A 19,172-nucleotide genomic window follows, 5' to 3' on the forward strand; every position below is an offset into this window, starting at 1 on the left:
ACAAAAATAATCCTAATTTTATTTTATGAGGGAACTTCATTAACTATATGTTTATAATATTTAACATGCAAACATACATATGTCTGCTTGTGTACAAATTATATCAAGGTCAAAAATAATTTTCATTCTAGAAAAATAAATTTGATAAAAAATAAACAAGAATAACTAAACAATCTTGATGTCACAACTACCCACGTATTTTATTTTTGCCCCAAAGGAATATTTTTAAAAGCACATTATTTCATTTTCACACATGCTTCCTTGTTAAACAATTTGAAATTTCTGGGATTTATCTTTAATTTAATATTAATCTTTATAAATATTTTATTACTTATAAAAAACAAAGCTTTGCTCTGTTATGCAAAGTATAAGCAAGTATAACATAAAAGACAGGATATAGTACTTTAAATTATAGCATTAACTTGGACACAAATTAAAATGCTTGAACATCATTACATGCTTTTGAAATTTAACATCAAACAGAAAGAGTCTACTTTATACATTTTTATTAGTTTCTTTTGCAGTCTCATATTAAGGAAATACGAGAAATGTTTACAATAATTTTCATACAATGAAAAATGATAAGAATCTGAGCAAAATAAGATACAGATTTTACTTATTTGATATACAGTCTGGTTTTTCTCTTTAAAATAAAAGAGAAACGCATCCCTTGGTACTTTAATAAGTGTTCCTACAATTATACAGTACTGTAGTAAAGCTAATTATTTATGTTTAAAAAATTTTGATTTTTTGTTAATCCTCACCCGAGGAGATGATTTTTTTCTATTGATTTTTAAAGAGAGTAGAAGGGAGGGGGAGAGAAACATTGATTGGCTGTCTCCAAGGGACCGGGGATCAAGCCTTGTGCCCTTTTTTTAAAAAATATTTTATTGATTTTTTTTACAGAGCGGAAGGGAGAAGGATAGAGAGTCAGAAACATCGATGAGAGAGAAACATCGATCAGCTGCCTCCTGCACACCCCCCACTGTGGATGTGCCTGCAACCAAGGTACATGCCCTTGACCGGAATCGAACCCAGGACCCTTGAGTCCGCAGGCCCACGCTCTACCACTCAGCCAAACCAACTAGGGCAAGCCTTGTGCCCTTGACGGGCATTGAACGTGGGACCCTTCAGTCCACAGGCCCAGGCTCTATCCACTGAGCCAAACCGGCCAAGGCTATGTTTAAATGTATTGGGAACCCCCAAACTTAATTTTAGACAAAGTTCTGAAACTTTAAGATAATTTCTGCTTTAAAAAACTGATGGAAAACAGCAAAACTGAAAAATTTTTATTTTAATTGTTTTCTTCTTTCAATCTTTAGTGGCTATCTAATGGTTATACCTATTCAAAAGACAAGCCTACCAAGAAACTCTGAAAGCAAAAGGTATTAATAATCCACATACTGAACTGTCAAAACTTTAAAACAGAGGCACTTGAGGTCTTTAAAAATTTAATTCAAAATTATACATAAAGTAGTTCAAATTCTAATTTCCATGTGAGAATATAATTTTCTAATATACCAGTTATAGTTGTCTATACTTTCTGTTCATGAACATGAGCTTTCTCCAATTCTGTATGCACAGGCTCTCAGTCTCATTCATTTACAAGGTCTGGGGCTGGTCCCTGGTCATCAGTGTTTTTCAGCATCTCAATAGCTGATTCTGATATACAGCCGTTGTCTTAGATTTTACAGAATAACTACACAATCAACATGTTCATATTTACAGAATGATTGCAAACAATGATTAAAAATATAGTTTGAGTCATATAACTTTGGGTATCACTGACAAACTGGAGAACATTTTAATTCATTTTCTATTATTAAGTAGGCTATGCAATGGACATGCTCAACAATGTTTATCAAGTTGTGATGCTTGAGACACACAAGGTGTTTTGGAAGGCTGCACGAAACACACAGAGATAGGTGAGATACAGTAATCTTTAGGAGGGCCACAAAGCACACTTTAAGCATCACAAAAGTTTAAAATAAAGTTTTATGATTCAAAGTAGGTAGCACATTTGCATTTGTTCAAAGAATACTTAAGTGAGATATATTTAAAATGAAAATTGGCAGAGGACTAGCAAGTCTCATAAACAGAGGTAAAGAGAAAGCTTCAAGAAGGAGCAAAATAAGCATAACGGTAGGAACTTGTAGGGCAGTTGTTCTCAGCCTTGGCTGCACGTTAGAATCACCTGGGAATCTTTTTAAAATCCTGATTTCTGGGCTTCATCCTCCGGAAATTGTTCCTTTGTTACTGTTACTAATGTTGTGGCCCCACCCCATAACAAAGAAACGGAATTTCCGGAGGATGAGGCCCAGAAATCAGGATTTTAAAAAGAAACCCACGTGATTCTAACGTGCAGCTAAGGTTGAGAACCACTGCTGTAGGGCCTATTTAGGGAAGGTAGGAAATCAGACAAGAAAGGCGATGAAAATTAGTGTCGACCTTAAATTGACAAGTAATCTGTATTCATGTAAAGGTAAAAGGAAGCTACTTGAAGAGTGGGATCAGGGCTGCACTTTAGGGATTTAAACCTGACATCTGTGAAAAACAATGGACTAGAATGATGGTTCTGTCTCTGTCTAACCAATATATCATAATTAAAGAGCAAGAAGCAGCAAAAGGCTAAACCAGAGTGATGGCAACAATGAATAAGCAGTTCCACTGGGAGAGATGGCATAGATGTGACAAAGACAGAATTTAGAGATTCTATACAATCATTCCTTGAACAAATATTTGTTGAATGCTCATAATATGCCAGGCACTGCGCTTCAAGTGCTGGTGGCTCATTCAGTTGCTTTGTTTTTTATTTTTATTAAATTTTATTGGGGTGACATTGGTCAAAATGAACATACAGGTTTCAAAATCTGTATATAGCACCATGTGTCCACCACACGAAGTCAAGCCTTGCTTTGTTTTTCTAACTATATTTCAGGAGCGCTATATTTACTTTACGGAGCACCTACATAAACTAACAAAGCACTGTTAATTCAGTGGTAAACAAGAGAGACAAAGTCCCTGTTCTCATAAAGTTTACATTGCTGTGAAAGGATTCAGATAATATGTAAACAAATAAATTAGGTAATTTTAGAAGTGATAATTCTCTGAAGTAAATGACATAAAACAATGAGAGACTTGGGTCCTCAGGGACAACCCATCTAAGAAGGGATATTTGAATTAAGATCTAAAGCACGATAAGGCCAACTTACAATTTAGGGTGAAAGAGTTACAGGCAGAGTAAATTAATAATAAATGCAGAGTTTGAGAAAAGCACTTTAAGAAATGGCAATTAGCTGGGACGTATCATTAATAGGAAGGTAGAAGATAAGGCAGAGAGGAAGGCAGAGGTTAGATCATGTAAGTGCAGAAAGTCTTCAATCAAGAAAAAAAAAGAGGAGACATATGTACCACTCTTTGTAATACTTTAAGCAATAAAATTAAATTTATTTATTTATTTATTAATTTTGTTTTATTGCTTAAAATATTACAGAGTGGTACATATGTCTCCTCCCCGCCCCACACCTTCCCCGGGTCTCCCCTACCTCCCAGTGTCTTGTGTCCATTGGTTATGCTTATATGCATGCATACAAGTCCTTTGGTTGATCTCTTACCCCCCTCCCCCCAATTCTCCCCAGCCTTCCTGCTGTAGTTTGACAGTCTGTTCGATGCTGCTCTGCCTCTGTCTCTATTTTTGTTCATCAGTTTATAATGGTCTTTATTATCCATAAGTGAGTGAGACGACAACCAAGGAAAATAGATGATTTTGTTTTAAATCAAAAAGGTACCAGTAATCTTGAGGAGAAGAAGACTAGAGAGGCAGGACTAAATCCAAATTGAAAGAAATTCCAGAAAGACTAGAGCAAATTCACTCTTCTCCCAAGCAATTTCAAAGACTAGAAAGGATAAACTATAGTAAAATGAGGAATCATCAGGGGGTGGGAAATCTTGGAAAAGCCCCACAAAAGAGAGACTAAATTTTTAAAATGAATGAACATAAGTGAAGGAACAAGATATAAGAAGGAAAAGAAGAGATCTGGGGTTGTACAGTATGCAAGAAATGGGAATAGAGCTTAGTAGAAAGGATAAAATAAGAAAGGAAGGCTTCATCTAGACCTAGGAGTTATAGCAGCAACAACGTAGGTAAGGCTGATTTTCCAGAGCTAGGAAGGGAAATATCTACTGCCTATTTATGACAGAAATACCAACTCTCAAACCTACTGGCATCTGCTTTGTAAGCATTCTCCATGCCTATCTACTTGGAAAGGTTGTATACTAAAGTAGAATGGAGGAGATCAAAGACAATGAGAGTCATTGAATACTGCAACACTGCAAAGAAGATCATATTTCCATTCCAGAGATGAGGAAACTGAAGTTCATTCAGTTAAGCAACCTGGCCAAGTCAATGAACCAGAACCAGAATACAAAATAGAAAATAAAAAATAAGAAAACAAAACTAGAACTATCTGATTTAAAAGCCTACGCTATTTATACTTCATACTGCACAGAAACACATTTTTCGGTTAGGAGTGCAAATGTGAATATTTGCAAAATAAAATTATTATCAATAAAATACATATTTTGAAATAAATCAGTAATCAATTATTAGAGGCAAAACTTCCAAACAATGAAGTTACGGATCTGTTCCTACTCTTGAACAATATGTTCCGGACATAAAGTTTAATATTCCTCTTTCTGACCCTTAAAGATTAAGCATGAACAATATACTAGTAAACATTTAAATAATGGGTAACTGTAATTAAAACAGTGTGAACAGACAGAAAAATGACAGCAAAGCCCTATTTCTTAAAACATGCTAGTCTTAGAAGACTAGCAGCCAGCACATAAGGAACTGTCTGGCAAATTCTTATGACTAAGCTCAGGCCATTTCTCACACGGGACAGTTTCCAAGAGACTATGAATCAAACATAGTGATCCAGGGATTCCAGATTTCCATAGCATTCTTATAACAGAAGACACAATATTATTCAAATTGGAACATAAAACAGCTGAGAAAAAACTATTATATCAGCTAAAATAAAACTATTACCTGGCAAAGGTACATATATTTTTGAAAAAAAGAGATTACATAAAAATTATTGGCACAGACAATGTTTTTGAAGAAAAAGATTAAAAATGAACACAATAAATATGCAGACTGATTTATGTAATTTAGCCTTTGTTGCATTAAACATAATAGATTGATGTAAAGAATCACACTGGTATCAAATTGCTCTTATGTTTTTTAATTAAACTTCTTATTTAAAAATCCTTTCACTATCACATTTTAAATATCTCCTGGATTTTATTTCATATTTAAATAGAGCACTAACCATTAAAAAATACTTAACTGCATCTATCATGCATTCAAACTTTGAGATGATTGGTACTAAAAACATTTAAAAGTCGGTATAGCTTAAAGCCTGGATCCATAATGAGAAACACTGAAAATCTTTTCATTCATTTTGCAAAGCTACTATTAATTATATTAAAAATGGTTTTCTCTGGTGTGTTGTTTTTGAAATCAACCACTAAATGGTCACACATTACTGCATAGCTGAAGAATATAAAATATAATTTTTATAAACAATGACACTCAAGAAGACAGTTGTGCCCCCACAAGATCAATGATAAAAGTACACAAAGAGAAAACCCACATAAATTAGTTTAGCTTTGCCCCTCCAATGAAGTGCAATTTAATTAATTATTTAATTAACTGAATCACTCAACAATATTTTTTGAGCACTTGCCCCGTGTCTAGCACTGGGCTAGATGATGGCAAGATAAAAATGACTAAACTATGAGCCATATCTTTAAGGATCTTAAAAACTAGTACAGAGAGATTAACTTATAAAGAATTAAAGTACACTAGAGTGTTAGAAATGCTAGGAGAGAAGCAACTGCAGTTACGGCTGAGGCACAAAGGATGGAACACCTGGTTCTACCTGGGGAGGAAGAAACCATTAAGATTCCGAAAAACATTTCTAGAACATGTCACAGTTGAATGTTGAGAGGATATTTATCAGAGAAGAGCATTTCAGACTGCCTGAACAATGTGAACAAAATTAGGGAGTTAGGAAATAGCATGGCTTGTCTGGAAAACTAAGAGTAGTTTAGAAAATTGAGGTGACAAGTGACAAGATCTAAAGTAGCCAGGGGTCAAGTCATAGAGGACTTTATGTTGTGCCGAGTAACTTGGATTATATTCAATGGCATTTAGTAGCCCTTGAAGGACGGTGACATGAATCAGATTTTATTTTAGAAAGATCATTTTGATGACAGCATGAGAAAGGAAGATAGGGAAGAAATAAGCCAATTTGGAGGTTACTCAGATGAGATGACAGACTGAGCAAAGGCAATAACAACACAGTGACGTAGAAGTGAAGGATCTGAGAGACATTTGGAAGGCAGAGTTGAAACAGAAAAGAATTTAGGATACCTCCTAGTTTTCTGAAGCAGGAACTGGATGGTGCCAGTCACAAACATAAAGATTCAGGATACATGATAGATAATAAGCTCAGTTGAGAGCCTGCTGAGTTTCAAGTGCCTCTGAATCATCTGGGTGGAGACAACCAAGAAAAACTTGAGCTAGAAAAATTGAATGGGGGTCTCATCTTTATAGAGATCATTGAAGCCACGAAAGTGTGCATGAGATTAATGGGTCAAATTAATAATTTGAGGCTATCATATCAAACATAAACTTATTAAAGATCATTTCTACCCCAGAGCACACTTGTGTATGTTTAAGTTCTCAATAAATATAAAATAAATTGGCAAGTTAAAGATTCTTTATATGAAGACTAGAGGCCCGATGCATGAAATTCGTGCAAGGGGTTCAGTCCTCTCAGCCACCGTGACTTGCCTCGGCCATCACAGTCCTGGCTTCGTCCAGGAGGACATCCAGGGAAGGTCGTTCGGCTGTCTGGTCTAATTAGCAAATTACACTTTTATTATTATAGATACTATCTATGTGTGCTAATAAGATCATTCCTTAGTGGCTAAAATAGTTTTCAATAAACATTCTAATGGTGACACAGGATAACACAGACCCCTATGCAAATACTTTAGTCAGTATGTATAGCACATCGTTTTACCAAGATAATATTGGTTATTCCTGAAAAATATCAACAGATGACAATCCTTTCCTTCAAAGACTTTACAAGGAAGATATAAAATCTGAGCAGGAATGACTTTAATAACAACCATGTCCATAACTCAGTGGGGCATACATTAGAAACAAATATTTTTTAAAAAGCACCTAAAGAGCCCTAACCAGTTTGGCTCAGTGGATACAGAATCGGCCTGCGGACTAAAAGGTCCCAGGTTTGATTCCGGTCAAGGGCATGTACCTTGGTTGCGGAACATCCCCAGAGGGGAGTGTGCAGGAGGCAGCTGATAGATGTTTCTCTCTCATCGATGTTTCTAACTCTCTATCCCTCTCCCTTCTTCTCTGTAAAAAAATCAATAAAATATATTTTTTTAAAAAAGCACCTAAAGAGAAATAACACATTTGTTTAAATTAATTAATGCTGAGAAAAGCCCCAGGAAGAGTAAAAATCTGGTAGAGTGAATGAGAGAAGTCTTCCTGGAGATGACAAGTTTTAACCAGGCTTAGGAAGTTATAACATTTTGACAAACAGAACAATGATCAAAGGCAAAGGGGAAGGAACCAAAACTTGTTCCATGAGTAATAGTAAGATAGCTAGTGTGAGCAGTTTGTACATAACTGGAGGGTTGGGGAAACCAGGTGAAGTAGGTTCTTGGAAAATAGGCTGAAGAGTTTCATCTGCTATGACAGGGCATCACCAGAAACTCTCGGAAAAGGAAAATGATGAAAAGCTTTAATTATAAATTCACAGGATTCTACTTTTTTTTGTACCATAACATCAAACAAATGAAACCAGTATGTTTTTAGTGTCAGTACAAACTTAATGCTGGTGTTTAAAGAGTTTCCGATCTAGTTATTCTTGGCATGGTTATATACGGCATCTCAAAACCTACATTCTGGTAACGTCAATATGCCCATCATTCTGAATCTGTCAAACTGGAAAGCAATACCCTCCTCCTTAAAAGAAGCATCTGCTTATCCTTCTGTTCCTTCAAGTCTGTGTCAGGAAAAGCAAGCATTAGTTTTATGTATACAACTCTGAACTGCTTAATGTTAAACTATGGAATACTGCCAGTAAATATTATGGCAAAACTGCTCATGGACAATGAAATGTAAGACCTTTTAGAAAACCACAACTAGCTTTATCAATCTCTATTGATAATCTTTGGGCCTGAATGTCCAAAAGCCAAATGAGATGTCAAAAAAAAAAAAAATGTAGCCACTCATCATCCTTTCTTTAACAAGCAGCTCTCATTGACTTCCTTACTTCGGTGAATACTGTTAGAGAACCAGGTATAGAAACTCACTAAATTAGCAATTACAACATGTGAGTTCTAATTTGGCTTTTTCATGAATTTTTGGGCAAGCATGAATAAGACAAATGATTTATGAGCTCTTGGTTCATTTTGGTTTCTTCTATAAAAGCAGAAAGTTAGCCCTAGCTGGTTTGGTTCAGTGGATAGAGCATCCGCCTGCGGACTGAAGGGTCCCAGGTTCAATTTGGGTCAAGGGCACATGCCAGGATTGAGGGCTCAATCCCTAGTAGAGGGCATGCAGAAGGCAGCCAATCAATGATTCTCTCTCATCACTGATGTTTCTATCTCTCGCTCCTTCTCCCTCTCTGAAATCAATAAAAACATATTTTAATAAAAGGTAGAAAGTTATTCTTTTGTATATGTGACAACATGGATAGACCTTGAGAATATTAAGCTAAGTAAAATAAGCCAGCCAGAGAAAGCTAAGAACCATATGATTTCACTCATATGTAGCATATAAAACTGAAACTCATAGATTCAGACAGCACTGTGGTAGTTACCAGAGGGAAGGGAGTGGGCAGGTGGTGGTGAGGTGGAGGGGGCTAATATATGGTGACAGGAGATGGTCTGACCGAATGGTGGGCACCCAGTGCAATATACTGATCTTGCATCATGGACATGTACACATGAAACTTATATGATCCTATTAACCAGTCACCCTAATAAATTTAACAAAAAAATGTTAAAAAATAGAAAGTTAAAGTAAGACGATCATTAAAATACTTTTAGCAATAAAATTCCATGATTCTTCCCCTGTCCTTTATCCCAATATCACCAAGTTCTGCTCATTTTCCCTATACAAAAATATTTATATGCATTTTTATTTTCTATTTCCATTATCATCATATGATCGCAGGTCTTTATGAACCAATTTTCTTACTCATCTTTCTTCCAGGATCTCGCACCCTGTTTTATACTACATACACCATATTCTTTTCCTTTTTCCACTCTTTTCTGAACCTTAAGTGCAGAGTTAAATTAATCACACTATTCTTTCCATGATCTGTTATTATTAACTGTGAACTGTTGCTCTCATTTGTTTATTTTTGTTTTCCTGTGCATTCTCAGTCCTTCTCTCATTCTCTTCATCTTGTGGTTCACATTAAAATGTGATACATACTTTGGAGATATCTATCTATCTGCATATATATATACATATATATAGTAAATTATATATTGTTATTTGCATGTGTTTTTATGCTATAAATAGTATCTTTTTACTTTTAAAACACAAACCCTGTTTTATAGATCCATGTTGCTATAACTACATCTTTACATGTAAGCACATGTTTCTAAATGATGCATAGCATTCCACAGGATGCAATTACTGCACTTTACCTATCCATTCCTTGGTGACAGACACCTAGGCAGCTTCCAATTCCCTACTTCTACAAATAGTCTTATTCCACAGAGGTAATCACTAATTAAAAGTTAGGGTATGTCATTCCTGGAAATGTTTTTATTTTATTCTTTCATAATACATATGCAATATACAGACATTTTATTTGTTTACTATATAAGTTGATATAGACATACATCTAAACATATAGGACATATATAACTAAAATATATATACATAATCAACACACACTATTATTTAAAACATTTAAAATGTATATAAATTGCATCATTCTTTAAGCTCCTTTTGCACTTGTTTTTACATTCCACATTATATTTTTGACATTGATAACTGGGTGTAAAGTATTACATTACTTCAACATGAGTTTTCCTGATTGCTATGACTTTTTACCAGCCAGAATGAGTTCTATGTTTTTTAATGATTTGTATGAATCTGAAAAGAGAGTAGATTCTGAGGTACTCTTGTTAAAACCACAATGACCCGTGCAGAGGGTTGAATAGTGACTGTATCCCCCACCCCCAAATTCAGGTTTACCTGAAACTTTATTTGGAAACAAGGACTTTGTAGAAGTAATTAAGGTAAGGATCTCAAGATGAATTATCCTAGATAAGGGTGGGCTCTAAATCCTAAGACTTTTATGCTTATGAAGGAGGAGAGGGTACACAGAGACAGAAAACAAGGTCAAGTGAAGATGAAGGTGAGAGGAGATGAGAGTTATGCTGCCAGGAGCCAAGAAGTACCTCAGGCTACCAGCAGCTGCAGAGGCAAAGAAAGATTCTCCCCCAAAGCCTCGGAGCACAGCCCTACTAACCCCGTGATTTCAAACATCTAGTCTCCAGAACTATGAGGAATAAATTTGTTGTTTTAAGCCACCAATTATCATTTGTTAAGGCAGGTGGGAAGCTAATACAACTTCTATGTTGCTAAATTCAATGAACTCATCCTGCTTTATCTAGCATTAATTGCACTTCACTCAGCAATCATTTCTTCCTCCTTGATATACGCCCTTCACTTATCCCCCAGGGCACACTTCCTCCTGTCTCCTATCTCACTGGTCTCTTCTCAGCCTCTTTTGTTGATTCCTCCTCTTTATCCTTACGACTCTGAGCTCAGTTGTAGGTTCTTCTCTCTTTTCTATATACACTACAATTTAAAGATATTTGTAAATGTCTGCAGCATAGAACAAAACCTTAGAGGACTACACTTCTTTTTTTTTTTTTTTTTTTTTTTTTAAATGAACTCATAAGAACTTCTTTTATTCTGGTTGCTCCTGGGGTGTGCTTACAGCTCAGGGACTTGTTCCTGGGGGAGAGAGTTAACTCCCTGGCCCTGTAGAGCAAAGTGTGGATAAAAGTGGCTCGTCCACTGGCCGCAGCAACGGAGGACTACACTTCTTAATTTTAAGTATCACAAGTGAGAGGAACAAAAAGTGCCAAAAATTTTTCTGTCACTTGGAAGTATTCTTGCGAATTTATTAATGCAATGATTATTAAACCACTGGACCACAATATACATACATAGTATTAAAATGCCTGATTAAAAACCCTTTATTGACGCCTTCTCTTCCTCTTCCCTGTCTCACTTCTCTACTCCCCTAACATCTAAATAAACTACATGCTCAGAACCCTTTTCTCAGGGTCTGCTTATGGGGGAATCCAAAGAAAGATACATGTGAAAAAATTTTATCTAAGGAATTTGATTTTCTTCCATAACCACTGGTTTTAACATCATGAAACATCCCTTCATATATATATATTATAGTTGCCTCCTCGCTAATAGTTTTTTTTTTTTTAATTAATCCTCACCGAGGATACTTTGCCATTGATGTTCAGAGAGAGTAGAAGGCACGGGGACAGACAGAAACAATGATGTGAGAGAGTCACATCTACTAGTTGCCTCCAACATGCGGGGGTTTGAGCCTGCAACCAAGAACCAAGGTATGTGCCCTTGACTGGAATCGAACCCAGGACCCTTTAGTCCAAGGGCCGACGTGCTATCCACTGAGCAAAACTGGCTAGGGCTCACTGATAGTTTTGATTTCAGTCTCTTCCCATCCCAATAGATCACACAAATAGCTATTGACAGAAACGTAAAAGGGAAGGGGGGGAAAAACCCATGGGAAAAATTATGGCATCATCAGTTCCTCTGAAGAAAAACAATTAGTAATACTAAAATAACAAAATTGATTTTTAAAAATACCTAAGTTGTTTTCGGAGTTTCTCGATTTCCACACTTTGGTCAGTTACTGTTTTCAGCAAGTGTTGGTTACTCTACCATAAGAAAAAAATAAGAATATTCAGTGTCAGGAAAAAAAAAGAATATTCAGTGTCAGAACATTTAAAACTGCTTCTTTAATACCCAGAAGTCAATGGAATTTTTAGACATCAATAATGAACTCTCAGAAATAGAAACTAAAAAAATATATATCATCAACAATCCCATTTACTATTGCAACAAAAAAGTTAAGATACTTCGGAATAAACTTAACCAAGGATGTAAAAGAGCTATACTTGGAAAACTACAGGATGTTGAAAAAAAGAAATGAGAAGATATAAACAATTGGAAGCATATACCATGTTCAGGAATTGGTAGAATTAACATCAGTAAAATGTCCATACTACCTAAAGTAATCTATAGATAGATTCAATGCAATCTCTATTAAAATACTAATCGCATATTTCACTGATCTAGAACAAATACTCCAAAAATTTATGTGGAACCAAAAAAGACCCTCAAATAGCAGCAGCGATCTTAAGAAAGAAAGAAGAAAAAAGTTGGAGGAATCACAATATCAGATATCAATTATACTACAAAGCTACTGTAATAAAAACAATTTGGTTCTGGCACAAGAACAGGCATATAGATCAATGGAACAGAACAGAAAACCCAGAAATCAAAGCAAGCCTTTATGCTTAATTAATATTTGACAAAGGAGGGAAGAGCATACAATGGAATAAAGATAGTCTCTTCAGTAAATGGTGCTGGGAAAATTGGACAGGCACATGCAAAAAAATGAAACTAGACCACCAATTTACACCATATGCAGAATAAACTAATAAAAACCTGTGGTATATATTTACACAATGGAATAATATTCAGCTGTAAAAAAGAAGAAACTCTTACCCTTTGAGACAGCATGGAGGAACCTGGAGAGTATTATGCTAAGTGAAATAAGCTAGTCAGAGAAAGACAAGTATCACATGATATCACTTATATGTGGAATCTAGTGAACAAAATAAATTGACGAACAAAACAAATCCAGAGACATTGAAACATGCAACTGACTGACATATATCAAAGGGAAGGGAGGGCAGGAAGAGATTAATGAAAGAATGTATATGGATATATACCTAGCCCATGGACAAACAATATTGCAGGGAAGGCCTGGGGGGAGGCAGGAGTGGAGCGGAGGAGGGTCAACAAGGGAAAAAAAGGGAACATCTGTAATACTTTCAACAATAAAGAGTTTAAAAGAAAGAATAATCTCAAAATGGAGAAAAGACTTAAATGTAACTAATGAAACCATAAAAATCCTAGAATAAAATATAGGCAGCAAAATATCAGACATCTCACAGAGCAGAATTTTCACCAATACATCTCCTAGGGCAAGAGAAACAAAGGGAAAAAAAATAAACAAATGGGATTACATCAAACTAAAAAGCTTCTGCACAGCAAAAGAAACCATCATCAAAATGAACAGGGAACCCACTGTATGGGAAAACATATTTGCCAATGGTACATCCGATAAGGGGTTAATTTCCAAAATATATAAAGTATTCATACAACTCAACAAACGGAAGAAAAACAATCCAACTAAAAAATGGGCAGAGGACCTGAATAGACAATTCTCTAAAGAGGACGTACAAATAACCAAGAGAGAGATGAAAAAATGCTTAACATCAGTAGTCATCAGAGATATGCAAATTAAAATGACAATGCAGTACCACCTCACACCAGCCAGAATGGCTACTATCAATAAATCAACAAACGACAAGTGCTGGCAAGGATATGGAGAAAAAGGAACCATAGTATACTATGGGTAGGAATGCAGACTGGTGCAGCCACTATGGAAAATAGTGTGGAGTTTCCTCAAAAATTAAGAATGGAACTGCTGTTTGACCCAGTATTCTTACTTCTGGGAATATATCCTAAGAATCCCAAAACACCAATAAGGAAGAATATATGCACACTTATGTACATAGCAATGTTATTTATACTAGTTAAGCTCTGGAAACAGCCTAAGTGCCCATCAGTAGATGAGTGGATAAAAAAGCTATGGTACATATACACAATGGAATACTATCCTATCTAATAAAAGAGAAACATGGCAATTAGCGTACGACCGCTACCCTTCCCATTGGCTAATCAGAGCGATATGCAAATTAACTGCCAGCCAAAATGGCGGCAGGCAGCCAGGCAGCTGGAAGCTAACATGAGGCTTGCTTGCTTCAGTGACGGAGGACTCCAACATTCCCCGCCTGCCTTGCCGGCCTCTGAGCCTGCAGTTTGAAACATTGTAACAAATATAGAAGCTAAACAAAACCCCAGAAACCTGCTTTCAGCCGGAGGGATCTCAGAGCTGGAGTTATACATTGTTTCGATTATAGAAACCAGACAAACCAGAAACCTGCTTTCAGCAGCAGAGGCCTCAGAGCTGGAGCCAGAGCTAAAGCTGGCCCAGAATTAAAAAAAAGAAAAAAAGGAGCAGTTGGGAGCTTCAGTCACCTGTCAGCCTGAAAACAGCCCTTAGCCCCTCACCCAGACTGGCCAGGCACCCCAGTGGGGACCCCCACGCTGAAGGGTGTGTGACCAGCTGCAAACAGCCATCATCCCCTCATCCAGGCTGGCCAGGCACCCCAGTGGGGACCCCCACCCTGATCCAGGACACCCTTCAGGGAAAACCAGCCAGCCCCACCCATGCACCAGGCCTCTATCCTATATAGTAAAAGGGTAATATGCCTCCCAGCACCAGGATCAGTGGAGCCGCGAGGCCTCCGGGCACCGGGATCAGCGGAGCCGAGAGGCCTCCGGGCACCGGGATCAGCGTGACAGGGGGCAGCGCCCAAACCCCCTGATCGCTCTGTGGCTCTGTGTGTGACAGGGGGCGGGGCCACAACCTCCCTATCCACCCTGCTCTGTTCGTGACAGGGGAAGGTGCCCCAACCCCCTGATCAGCCCTGCTCTGTGCCTGATAGGAGGGAACTCCCCAACCCCTGATCGGCCCTGCTCTGTGTGTGACAGGGTGTGGCGCCCCAACACCCCCCCCCCCCCCCCACACGGGCCCTGCTGTGTGTGTGACAGGGTAGAGCCATAACCTCCCCATCGGCCCTGCCCTGAGTGTGAGAGTGGTGGGGCCCCAACCCCTTGATTGGCCCTGCTCTGCGGGTGATAGAGGGCAGCGCCCCAACCCCCCTGATGGGCCCTGCTCTGTGTGTGACAGGGGGCGGCGCCCCAACTCCCCTATCGGCCCTGCTCTGTGCGTGACAGGGAGTGGCGCTGCAACCTCCCCATCGACCCTGCCTTGAGTGTGACAGGGGGCAGTGCCCCAGCGCCCCAATCGGCCCTACCCTGAGTGTGACTGAGGGTGGCATCCCAACCTCCTGATCCGCCCTGCTCTATGCATGATAGGGGGCGGCGCCCCAAGTCCCCAATCGGCCCTGCTCTGAGCCCGACCAGGGGCTGCACCTAGGGATTGGGCCTGCCCTCTGCCACCCGGGGGCAGGCCTAAGCCAGCAGGTCGTTATCTCCCGAGGGGTCCCAGACTGCGAGAGGGCACAGGCCGGGCTGAGGAACCCCCCCTGCCCCCCCGAGTGCACAATTTTTTGTGCACTGGGCCTCTAGTATAGATATAAAAAAGAAGGATCTATTATCATTTGAAATAGCCTGGAGGGACATGGAAATGATTATGCTAAGTAAAATATATCAGTCAGAGAAACATCACATGATCTCCCTTATATGTGGAATCTAATGAACACAATAAACTTATGAATAAAATAGAACCAGAGGCATGGAAACACGGAACAGACTGAAGAAACTCAAAGAGAAGGGGGGCAGGGTGGGGGCGAGAAGAAATTAACCAAGGAAATTATACGCATTGCCATGAACACTGGCAATAGGGTGGTGGGGGACAAAGGGAGGAAAAAAGGGGGGAATTTGTAATATTCTCAACAATAAAAATATTTTTTAAAAGGTTATGAGAAAAATAAGGAGTGCTCCACTAAGGAAAAAAACAACAACAACCCTTCCTCTTTTTTAAAAAATATATTTTATTGATTTTTTACAGAGAGGAAGGGAGAGAGATAGAGAGTTAGAAACATCAATCAGCTGCCTCCTGCACACTCCCTACTGGGGATGTGCCCGCAACCAAGGTACATGCCCTTGACCAGAATCGAACCCCGGACCCTTCAATCCGCAGGCCGACGCTCTATCCACTGAGCCAAACCGATTAGGGCAACAACCCTTCCTCTTTAAAGATTAACTCTAGGGCATATAAGTAGAAAAATAAAATGAAGTAATGACAATAATTAGTTGTTTTGAGGGTAAAATAGAACCCTGGCCATCTTTTCTCACCTTTACTACTTCAGTGTCACCTGCTTCCCTCCAACTACCTGCATGTGCATTTCTGCCTTCTGCCTTTCTCTGGCCACCTGAGCCTCCTCTGCTCACCAACTGTGTAAAGGCTGTGGGTATTGCAGAATTCATGTCCCCACTGCTCTGGAAGAGCCTGATAACAATGAATGAAGGGAATTGGCAGAATAACTGAGTCTATACTGGCTTCCGCAGTTCATTAGCAGAATTAGTTTCAGTTACCCACAATGTTAATTCACTTGACTGTTGAAAATCCTTTATAGGCTGTCTCTCTTCCCTTCCTAGTCTCACTTCCCCACTCCCCTACTGGTGCTCCCTGTATTATCTATAATAATAAAAGTGTAATATGCTAATTAGACCAGATGTCCTTCTGGATGACCTTCCAATCGAAGGCTGAGGTGGCCACTGCAATGGGTGGAGGCAGGGGCCATGACGCTTGCAGGAATTTCGGGCATCGGGCCTCTAGTCTCTAAATATTAAACTACATGCTTTGAAATCCTTTCCTCAGGGTCTACTTGTGAAGGAAACTAAAGTAAAATATGAAGCACTTTGCCATTGTAGAAAAATTTTTCTAGGGGAATTAATTTCCTTCTGTAAGTGCTGCTTTTACCATGATGGTACAAATTCCTTATCTTTCTCTATATGCTTTAGATGCAAAGCCCTATGGATGACAGTTACCGACTAACTGACAGTCCTGATTTCAGTCTCTTCCATCCCAACAGATCATACATACATTTCTCCAGCAAAAGTTTCAGAGGCAATTTCATTATGCTTCTCTCATACTCTACCCAGTACAATAGTATTGACTTTGTATTGTTAACACACCATTGTATTTCCCTCTGCCTGGGATGTCCTCCTTCTGCCAGCATTCATCCCTCCACATTCCATGTCATCCGCCCAAAGTAAAGCAGAATTAACTGTTTCCTTTTTGCATTTTGATAAAATGTACTTTCTATGTACTTCTACAATATGTATTGCATTATATTTAAATACTATATTTAAAGTTTCTGTATTTCTGGCTACAATATGGCTATTTTTTGAGGACTAGCTTCTTCTAGAACTCGCAGTGTCACTTAGGATATGCACCTGATTTAGCACATTCTAAGTACTTATACCTTTGAGGAATGAATGAATGAATGTCTTTATGAGACCTGAAAGGAAGCCTCTGGACTACATCTTTATGTTGGGAAATAGACTACTGCAGACCAGAATTTAGTATTCAATTAACAGAACACAATTTAAGAGACCAAGTATCACATACAGAGACAGAACTAGAAATAAGTAAGCAAATTATACCACAGCCAAAAAATAACAACAAAAAATAGCAACAAAACCTGGGTGTAATAATGGTCACCCCTAACTGGCCCCCTGCCAGCCTGGTTGCCCCCAACAGCCCCCCCCCCCTTGCTGGCCTGGTCGCCCTTCACTGGCCTCCCTGCCGGCCTGCTCGCCCCCAGTTGTCCCCTTGCCAGCCTGGTCGCCCCTCACTGCCCTGCCTGCTGGCCTGGTTGCCGCCAACTGCGCCCTCTGCCAGCCTGGTCGCCCCTCACTGCCCCACCCACCAGTCTAGTCACCTCACGCAGCCTGCTGTTCGGTCGTTTGGTCGTCCCTCATTAATCCTGCTGCCAACTTGGTTACCCCTCACTGCCCCTCTGCTGTCCTGGTTGCCGCCAACTGCCCCCCTGCTGGCCTGGTTGCCCCCAACTGCCCCCCTCTGCCGGCCTGATCGCCCCCAACAGCCCCCCCTGCATGCCTGGTCGCCCCTCACTAACCCCCCTGCCGGCCTGGTCACCCCATGCAGCCTGCTGCTCAGTCATTTGGTTGTCCCTCACTAACTCCCCTGCCAGCCATGTTGCCCCACGCAGGCTGTTTGGTCGTCCATTCGGTTGTTTCGGATGTGATGGGACCTGGCTCTTTATATATATAGATACTATCTTGGCACTAGCATAAATAACGCGTTTTTTATTATTATTTGAGAGTATCTTAAAGATAAATGATGTAGAATAATTAGTAGAAATATAAATTAGAATTGTGAATTATAAGAAGCTAGTGTTGGTAACTAACACATTTAACTTAGTAGCAATCCTAGCAGAAGCTCAACAACTGCACCTGAATTTGGCCTAGTTCAGCATTTGTGAGCAGATACAAATGTGGAAGATTCATAGAATGTGGAGATTCATAAAGGTCCCAGGAAGCATCCCTCTCAGTTATCATCTATTTCAGCACTTTATTCACTGATTATTTCTTCTGTCCTGTTTGTTTTTTAAATGTTTTTCTTGATTTTAGAGAGAGAGGAGGGGAAAGGAATAGATAGACAGAAACATTGATGAGAGAGAAACATGGATTGCCTGCCTCCCACATGCCCTGTACTGGGGATCAAGCCCACAACCTGGGCATGTGCCCTGACTGGGAATAGAACCTGTGGCCTCCTGGCGCATGGGTCGATGCTCAAACACTGAATCATACCAGTCAGGTGTCTTTCCTGTTTTACTAGACTGGGGCTCTGCAGATAGATGCACTTTCTCTTGCAACTACAACATCTATAACAGTGCAAGGAATTTAGTAGGTAATTAACAAATATTTTTGAGTAATTTTGTTGAGCCAAGAAAATCTCAAAAAAGAATATGATTTCAGTACAGAGAATCTGTAGGAAATATGAACTCTTATTGTAACTACAGTCATAAAAAAATATAAACTTGTACTTTCATGTACCATTCAAGTCAGGGCATTTTATCTTCTGCATATTACTAATGTGCACTGGCCATGAAAGCCATTGTACAACTGTAGAAACCTATTCTTT

At 39.0% G+C, this 19,172-nt stretch overlaps 1 protein-coding gene across 4 annotated transcripts in view; it reads right to left on the reverse strand.

Annotated features, from left to right (window-relative positions):
• Positions 1-19,172, reverse strand: part of SCLT1 (sodium channel and clathrin linker 1) — a 99,773-nt gene that overhangs the window by 54,148 nt on the left and 26,453 nt on the right. For all 4 annotated transcript variants that reach the window (XM_036313659.1, XM_036313658.1, XM_036313657.1 and 1 more), the window contains exon 9: positions 11,984-12,054. In XM_036313659.1, coding sequence (XP_036169552.1) covers positions 11,984-12,054 — 71 coding nt within the window. The remainder of the gene's footprint in view (positions 1-11,983; positions 12,055-19,172) is intronic.

This window comes from Myotis myotis, unplaced genomic scaffold (genome assembly GCF_014108235.1).
Source record: "Myotis myotis isolate mMyoMyo1 unplaced genomic scaffold, mMyoMyo1.p scaffold_m19_p_6, whole genome shotgun sequence".
Taxonomy (NCBI): Eukaryota; Metazoa; Chordata; class Mammalia; order Chiroptera; family Vespertilionidae; genus Myotis; species Myotis myotis.